The sequence below is a fragment of the Eurypyga helias genome, unplaced genomic scaffold, assembly GCF_000690775.1.
Source record: "Eurypyga helias isolate BGI_N326 unplaced genomic scaffold, ASM69077v1 scaffold8892, whole genome shotgun sequence".
NCBI classification, from domain to species: domain Eukaryota; kingdom Metazoa; phylum Chordata; class Aves; order Eurypygiformes; family Eurypygidae; genus Eurypyga; species Eurypyga helias.
The window spans coordinates 10,691-20,277 of record NW_010236552.1 but is presented as its reverse complement, the minus strand read 5'-3'; the positions used below and the strand labels follow the sequence as shown (position 1 = coordinate 20,277).

The 9,587-nt window shown below is 40.8% G+C and overlaps 1 protein-coding gene across 1 annotated transcript; it reads right to left on the bottom strand.

The window, feature by feature from the left end:
* Positions 1-983: 983 nt before the first annotated feature.
* Positions 984-8,837, bottom strand: LOC104506235 (carnitine O-palmitoyltransferase 1, liver isoform-like; the record flags this gene model as incomplete). Its single annotated transcript, XM_010147124.1, has 7 exons — positions 8,697-8,837; positions 7,512-7,651; positions 6,991-7,162; positions 3,733-3,834; positions 2,666-2,803; positions 1,762-1,839; positions 984-1,091 (listed from the first exon to the last, which is right to left on the bottom strand). Coding segments are annotated over exons 1-7 (879 nt in total), but the record flags the coding sequence as incomplete, so codon positions are not given.
* Positions 8,838-9,587: the final 750 nt, after the last annotated feature.

The following is a 9,587-nucleotide window of genomic DNA, read 5'->3' as shown; positions in this document are numbered from 1 at the left end:
CACCCCACCCCACCCCACCTTCATAGTCTTTCCTTGAACTACAGGTGGAAGATTCCACTGCCAGTAGCTCTATTTTTTTTCCCTCCTACCAAAAGCTCACCCTTCAGGAGGGATGGCTGAAGCAACCTAGCTAGCACCTGAACTCCAAAGAGCAACCAACAGCCAGTCTGGATGCAAACTCACACATGCAGCAAGCATTACCCCTTTGTTTCTTCTTTTAACGCTACTTCTGGCTGTGTAGGAACAAAACGTTTCTCCCGTTTGCGGTGACACACAACTAACCACGTCCCTACCGCGAGTTCAACAAAACTGATTGTTCCCCCAGTACTTGTTCACTACAACACACAACCACAGGGGAGAAGAGAAAGCAGAATGGGATTCACCCTTCCTATCTTTGCTACCTAGAAGTTAGTGCAACACGGGATTTTGATCATCTATACCCAGGCTGCCATCGGCCTACTCTTGGCCATTGTCCAACCACCCCCTGCAATCACGGTAGGTGATACCACAGACCTTAGAGACACGAGCATAGGCAAGGACAAGCCTCTGTGTCTTTTGGGCAAATACATAGGTTCATTTCAACTACTGCAGTCAGTCATCGTGGCAGAATCCTGTCTCTCTGACAGTTGGTAGTTTCTGCTCATGTGCAATTCAAGCGGTAACCAGGATGTTTGGAGCCACAAATTGCATAGAATCTTTTAGGCTGGAAAAGACCCTTATGATCATTAACCATTAACCTAACACTGCCAAGTCCTCCACTAAACCACATCCCTAAGCACCACACCTACACCTTTCAAATCCCTCCTGCGATGGCGAATCAAACCACCTCCCTGGGCAGCCCGTTCCAATGCCTGACAAATGTAGTTACATCTTACATGCAGTCCTGACAATAAGACATTCCTCTCCCATTCTGAAAACTGATCCAAGTTCTTACAGACTGTGCTGGAAAAACAATCAAAAGCCATTTAAAGGGACACACATACCGGCTTGATTTCTTGTCTGTCCAGTTTTTTCCGATAGAGCAGGATGGCATGGATAACATTACCAGCTCTAGCTGCCTGCAGGGTCGTGGGAGATAAATAAAGGAAGTCCTGTAAAGTGCATAAAATCATAAGTTAATGATTACCAGGCTACATTTAAAAAAAAAATATTGATAGTACTTCTCTTCCATGTTCTTAGAGTTTATTCTGGTCAATACAGAAAAGGTTATAAAAGATATTAAGTGTACTAGTGCAGCAAGTTGATGATGACTTGGAAACTTATATTAACAGTCACACTCTACTCCAACAGCATCAGTCCTAAAACATAAATGATAGCTGTTAATCATCCCAGGAGAAAAGACTGTGTTACTTAAAACTTGATGCCAAGACTACCGTATTTCCTCTTTTTGCGTTTCATTTTAGGTTCGTTTACAATCTTAATTCTCAGACAGACATTTGCAAACAGGCGCGCACACCCCACTGAACTGTGTTGCCCATGAAGTTTTACATGCAGCTTTTGAAAGACTGCATGCTGCAGTAAGCACAAGACTACAGAATTCATTGCTGCACGAGTCTGGCTAAGTGGCAGAAGTGCCGAGTTTATTAATAAGGTAGCACTGCACTTGAAGACACTGACTGCAGGTTATCCCAGAAGAAACACAACCAGAGGTCACATACTCAGTGGCACTGGATTTCTAAACAGAAAGGTATCACAGAGTAAGAAACCCGGCAAAAATTTCACAGTTCTTTGACACATACGGTGTTGATAGTCTTTACCTACCATTGCAAAATAGTTACTATTAACCATGATCGGTCCCCGTCCCCTAAGGTAGATATATTCTTCCCACCAATCGCTAACCTGCAGCGGGAAGGAAAACAAAAGCAGTGAAATCTCTCAATCCACACTTCGTGTCTACGTTAATGACTCCACAACACTCCAGACAAAAGCAAGAGAAACTGCTAGCTTGCTCGCTTACGTGTTAAACTTTAGGGAAAACAGTAAAAAATGGGCAAGAGAATTAAAAATTCAGCTGTAGCACTCTGAAAAGCTTCTCAAGAAGTCATCATCTTCAGATAATACTTAAAATTTATCCGACCTCCTGAATGTTTTGCAGCCATTGCCAGGACACAGCAGCTCAGCTCAGGCTACTGACGATGTATCAGGAAGGATTTATATTACAGTTCTCACTATGATGTTGGTGTTTGGGTTTTCTTTTTGTAAAAGAAAAAAAAAAAAAAGGGAAAACCCCCACACTTATCGTTACAATTCTTTTTTTCCTTCCATATGCTTTAGCTGCTCAATAGAAAAGATTTGTCTTAACAATGGGCCTGGTACTCCAGGGAGTTCAGAAGAGTGATTTATCAAGCTTAACAAGCAAACCAACAGCCCACAAAAGCAATCAGAACTGGAAAAACTACATCACCTGCTCCAGAATAACAAACAAAATGAGGATTCATTGTCTCAAGTTTTATTCACCACACTTTGTTTAGCAAAGCATGCAAATGATCCCTGTGCAAATCAGGTGGCCCCCAATGCACTTTATAAACATATTAGGCAGTTTCAATTGCCTTCTCTTAATTCTAAGAAACAATGAAAGGTAAGCCAAAAAAAAAAGGCAACGGGGAACAATTTAAGTTATGTCATTTGAACAACTGAGCCTCCTATTTCCTATTTATCTACTCACATAGTTTGTGGCCCACCAGGATTTCAGTTTCAAATACCACTGCAGCCTTGGTCCCAAATTAAATGCAAAGTCTTTGGCAAGACCCTCCATTCTTTTGAACTCTTCATCATCCATAAGCGGCCGAACTGATTCCAGATACTAGAAAGCAGGAAAAGAATCAGCATCAGTAACTAACACGCAGCTTCCTGCCATTCCTCCACAAAGCACCTCAACAGTTGACAGAGATCATCCAAACGCCACTCACAAGGCTGCAAACACTACGTTGTTAAGAGTATTCACTCTTGGAAACCTCTGCCTGCAAACTGCAGAACTGAGATCTTTTGCCAGATGTCTGTCAGCAAATCCCACGTGGAAGAGGTTACTTTTCTAAAGATACCTTTTCCACTCAAAAGGGGAAGGCATCCTGCTGCTCCGGTATCATGCAGAGATTTTTTTTCCATCTCTACAAATCAAACCTTCAGTCCCTGTGACACACTGCCCTACTCACACACTTTGCTATAGTGTTTTGTGTCATAACACGCGCACGCGTTCAACATGTGGAAGATAAAACCGACACATTTCAAAAGCCCTGGAGATCACGCTGGGTTGCAGTGTCTTACATCAACAGACACCATCTCATCCAACATGAATTACACCAGCTTCAAATTGCCACCAGTTTCAGTGGTTTGTCTTAGCCTTTATTTTAATTTTGACACAGAGATTTTCATCCATTAGAGCGTATTAATACCACCACGCAATACTTCTGCAAGACACGGCAACAAATCATAGAATCACAGAATGGTTTGGGTTGGAAAGGACCTTAAAGATCATCCACTTCCAATCCCCCTGCCATGGGCAGGGACACCTTCCACTAGACCAGGTTGCTCCAAGCCTCATCCAGCCTGGCCTTGGACACTTCCAGGGATGGGCCATCCACAGCTTCTCTGGGCAACCTGTCCCAGGGCCTCCCCACCCTCCCTGGGAAGAATTTCTTCCTGATATCCACAAGGATATTCCTGAAATCCCACAAGGGCATCTACATATGGATTTCACGTTACTGAAGAAAATTAATCAATGTATGTACACACCCTGTTGACTGTGTCTTTAACGGCTGGAACTGGCAATCGCGGTAGAGATGTCTGGAAACTGTATAACATGGGTTTACGTCCTGAGAAGAGTTTTACAAGTGTCTAAAGAAAAAAAAAAAGGCAACAAAGTACACGCCTCAAATTATTAGGTTAAACAAAAGGAAGACAGTAATAAAGTGTAATGTAACATCGTTCTTTTCACTGACAAATTACACTGTAGTACACTTAGCAAACTACCCTATTTATCACTATTTCACAAACAAAAAAAAGTCACTGACATAAACCAACTTCCTAAAGGTTAAACAACATGTCAGTGGATGAGAAAGATGATCACAGCCATTCCTGACTTCCCAGAATCTTCTGGTCATCGGCTGTTTATGAATGGCATACCTCGATCTCAACAGAAAATACAGACCGCTACTTAGCGCTTCTCTCTCTTCATATATTTCCTTCTGTAAATAGTAAAAAAGCAAGTCTACCAGTTGATCTTTTACAGGAATCATTATCAGGCCCATCACTCAGCTAAGGATCCCAAATATAGCCACCTTTAAAAATAACAATTGTGTGTAATGGTTTAGTGTTTCCCAAAGCCACAGTTCAGCATCAATAACAGCACTGATGTTACAAGGAGTTTCTTCAGGCACGAGTCTCTCAGGTAGTCTACCGCAAGACCTGAACACACCAAGTTGCGCAAGCATGCCAGGGTTATAATCAGTGCTTGTGTTACAAAACAGCAACGAAACAAAAGCCAGAGGTGACAGTTCCCATCTCAGCTCCAGAGAGTAGAGCATCTCTTGCTTCCCATGGCAGACTGAAGACAGGAGCAGCATTTCGGACTACGGCGACTGCTCAGCTGCGACACGCACGAGGCTGAAAGTCTAGACCATGCAACTGATAGGCTGCCCACAGAAGGATTTTGAAATTACAACCCCACGTAAGGATGAAAGTAAGGTCAAGTATTACACATTCAATCCAGAGGAAGCTTTAGTATCAAAATCCAACCTTGGCCCAATATACTACACCATGTATTGGATATAGGCCGATAGACTACAGACAGAAGAAAACAGAGGATGTCATTTCACTACCCAATTCCTCACCCCCAACTGAAAAATCTACTTGTTAAAATGTAGAGTTTTCCCCGCTCCTCATTTTCCTTGGTCAATACAACTAAAGGAAGTTGTTTTAGGCAACTCAAAACCATTAAGAATTGCAGAGAATTACCAAACACCTCCCTGCAGAGGGATGAGATGTACATGGGTGCACAACAGCAATCAGCCCCATGAAATCCAGCTGTGCTTCGTGACAAGATAAATTTGAAGCCAGGGGAGGGGAAAAAAACCCTCTGCTTTTCATAAGAAATTCAATTCCATACTTAGAGACAATTTTATTCCAGAACTCTTAGGCGAGGAAAGGTTGAAATTATGTTCAGACAGAGAGAACCTGCTCAACTGACAAACACAGCAAAGACACTTCACAGGATTTATGTCCTAAATAAACTTATAGTAGAGAACTGATGTCAGTTTGAGACCACTAAAACGACCTAACAGACACACACACTTGAATACACCCTGATTTCACACGCAGACACAGCAAATACTATGTAAACAGATGCAACACATGCTAGAATGAGATTATTACTGGGTTTTCCACTTATTTTTTAAAATGGTAACTAATACTGTGATTTTTCCCTTGATCATATTAAAGGAAATTTGACTTTAGAAGGTGAAATACGTTCATTAAACATGTCACCAGACTTCGATCAGCCTGAAAAAAAATCACTTTGAACTGTGATGGAAACCAGAGCTTGTGTTTTTGATCTGCGTGACTATTTGGACAGGAGACTGTATATTCACAATGGCATTTTTCATTCTGTTCATCAGTATGAAAAACAGCCAAAGGAAAAAAAAAAAGCAAACCACACAACAGGAAATCTCCTCCAGCAAATTATGCAATATTAAAGGGTAATAAAAATTTAGAAAGCTAGGGAGTTGGTACTGTTCTGCAAGGGAAAGCAGTCTTCTCTTTTGTTGGGACTAGCTAAAGAAAGAATAAAGTATTAAAATAGAGTTTCATATTAAGTGTAGATGACACACTGTTGGGCGTAAGCCTTTATTGTGTTCTGTATTTTAAAACTTACATAATACACAACAAAATACATATGCAACACACATAATAGACACAAATGTATAAATACAATACACAACAAAGCATGGTAAGTAGCATTACAGTTCATACTGTCTAAGGTTGATATGGCAATATTAACAGCTTTCAAATATCTATCGGGAAGGACATGCTGAAAACCCAGACAGCTACAGCTTCAAGCAATTGACAGAAAGCCTTACCATTACTGTACAAATTCGAGTCATGAGGTTCCTGATACCGCTTCCAGGAGAAGCTATCAATTAGAAATTTCATTTGTAACAGGTGAACATTAAATTCTATTTTAGTGTACTATTCTGGGTACCTGTTCTTGAACATATTTCATAACAAGTCATGACATGTTTTTAGTCTAACATGCATCAGTTAATTTTTGAGGCTGCAGAGACTAATTTTATAGTAGCAGTAGGGCACCTACGTTATTTCTACAATACTGGCAAAAGTGAGCTGAAACTGCCAAGTCCCAGTAACAAAAACCCACTTCATCTCTTGGAGCACCTATACGTACATTAGCTCCCTTTAGACCTACAACATCCTTTAAGGATGCTTTTCCAAAGCACCACAATAATCAACAGGAGCCAGATCACTCCCATCTTACCCTTACGTGAAAACTACCTACCTACCTTACGCTTGTTCTCCAGCTCACTGTGGAGGCACGCCACTAAATCAATTGAAAGGATATGCTTAGAGAACATAATATTGAAGGAGATTGATTTTAGAATGGATGACTAGAAATCCTAAAGTTTCAAGAATTCGGGTAGCACTTTCTGGGGAGTACAAGATTCTTCGGTGCTGCAGCCCAAGTTCTTTAAGCTGCAGTTGCACACGGGGGAAAAGCAGGTACGAGTCACACAGTCCCAAGGCATTGGCAAATTTACAAGTTGTTCTTGAAGTGTTTACTCTGCCTTCTACAAGGCCATCCTGAATAGTTTAATTATAGCATCAGAAGGATGATGGTAATTAGCAGAAATATCTACCTAACAGCCTCTTGTCCCATGACACAGAAAACACAAGCAAGGAAACACCCACAAAATTTTCTCTTTCAGGGATGTGAATACAGATCAGAAGCTAAGATGAAAGGGGAAGACAACGTATCCTTACCATCCAAAATTTGGTGCCTGCAGAAAGTTTGCCATGTTCGGCGAACATCCAACCGTGATAGGAAAGCAGCATTTTTAGAGAGTAGCGCATCGTGACAATAAGGGCAACCCAAAGCCCCGTGCCAAAAAGAATTCCGCTCACGACGTTCTGCGTTTGGTTTGACATACAGCCGCTATTGAAAACAAAAGCCAGCATTAGTCCATTAACGACAGCTGAAGCTTTAAAGAGAACCCAATACTGCAAACCCGAGCCTCATGGTACTACAGGAAGGCATTACACAACCTTCAGTGCCTGTTCGGCCGTTTGCCACAAACTCCTTTCCAAACACGCTCTCTGGCAGTAAGATCAAAGGCCACAGAAGTTGCCAAATGTGCTTCCCAAATCCTCTGAAAACAACGTAGTAATACAGGTAGAACAGCCTCATACATCCGTCACAAACATACCGTTCCAAAACTGACACACTTCAACGGGATTAGCTTTAAGAGCAGCTACAGATAAACCAGATTCTTCAGTCTACTTACGTTGTGTCAAGCGTTCGGTTGATTTTAGCTATTATTCCTAAAGAAGGATCAATTTTGGCATACATTGTTGACATCACGCCCACAACGACAATAAGCCAGCTAGATGGGCTCGCAGGATAAACGCCAGTGATAATCCCATTCTGGAAAGAAAAGCCTTCACATAATTTTTTCATACCAAAGTGGCTGACTTCATATTACCATGGAAAGAAACAAAAAAAAATCAACATATTGAGGTAATTCGGTTTTAAACAACAGGTTAAGATTATCCAACAGTTTCTTCCATACTCATAGCTAAATCTATTCCCTACCCCTGAGTTCAGTTTGACTGCTCCAGAAAATTATCACAAGGATACTGAGATTAAAGGAGCCTTAAAGTCTTTTGTGGGCAACACTGATCCTGCTGCAAACCTTACCAAAAATATTAAGATTAGCCAACAGTTTTGGAGCAAATGGCATTTCAGTATTTCCCACTTACACCAAGTTCTGAGCACGTGGCGAAAATATTCTACTGAACAAAACACTGAAAACTGGAGAAATTTTTTTTTAATACCATTTATAAATCTGAGAAGGACGGTTTAAGAAGATTTTATTTGGAGTACTGTTAAAAATATGTTTTGAAAGAGATCTGGAAGATGCTTGTAGCTTATCTACTTTGCTACTAATAAAACAGATACTTACCATTTATTATTACCCCAGGAACAAAACAGTAAATTCACAACAATCTGAATCAAATACTGCATCAGAAACATTACTACTTAGGGTAACTTGTACAAGACAGATGCAAGCAGACCCCTTAATTTGGAAACTTAATTTTGGCAAAGAGTGTAGCTTCAGCAATTTGACACTAAAAATCACAACTAGTCATATTTCCGACTTACGCTAAAAGATTACATAATTACATTGTGTTATGAAATAAATTACAGCTTATGTTAATTTCTCCATCTGTTTCATCTTGCTTTCAAAGAATTAAATGTGTCTTTCAGTCCTTACAGCATTACCCAGCGTGACCTTCCTCAGTACCCCCTGCCTTAACTAGAACCCACACAACTCTTACACAATAAGGAACTTTATTCGCCATAGAGGCAAAATTAATAATAAAAAAAGTTTTGCTTAAACAAAACTTCAGCAAACCTAAGGAACATTCAATAACCCTCAGGTTTGGTGGACTTGACCAACTGAAAATACCTTGAATCTGATGAACTTCTTCTTCCATGAATGGACACCAGACAGGTAGATCTGTTTGAGTGCCTCATGGCTCATCCGCAGGTCAATCCCATCTGGAGTTACTGTAAACTGAAAAGCTACTGCTTGATGAGCTTCTGCCATTTTCACAGAGAGCCCTGTCAGAAAGCAAAGGTAAAAAGTCATTACCTTTTTGTCCAAAGGAACCAGGAGCAAGTCTCCATTTCTAGCATGGTATGTGCTACAGAGTCATTTTGGGAAATATTTCAAATTATGCCAGATTTACATACAGTACTTGCCTCTTCCTTACAGGCTATGCTTGCACTTCAGTCTGAGAGTCCAGTATGGTAGCTGAGATACCTCTTCTCACCACAACAGCTGAAAATGGAAGCAAAACACTCACATGTAACTTAGGCCTCCTGGCAGGATTGCAGCAAGCCAAGCGTCGTGCATACATGCATTACACAAAAATTCAGAATGGAGCAGAAAATTAAAGCTGTAACATTTAGAAAAAGCGTATCGCAGGTACGTAATATCTCACTCTGCAGTGAGAAAGGAGAGTTCAAAATGATGAGAAAATCATTTTCTCCACAAAAGGTATCGGAACTCTTCACCTCAGGAAACAAAACAAAGCTGCCTCTGGCCACATCCTCCTCTGAATTTGTGTTTCATATCTTAAAGTTGATTAGTCACAGCAATAAGACACCTTAGCCCCCGTGGCTCCAAGTTCTGACTGATAAATAAGTGTCAAACTACGCAGAGCTGAGGAAACAAAATCGCAACGGTCAGAAAAAACTACCTTCACATCACCAAATGTGAAATGAAGAGGAAAGGTAACGGAACTGCCGCTCAGTTGAGTACCCAAACAAATAACAACAACTGTGCCAATACCAG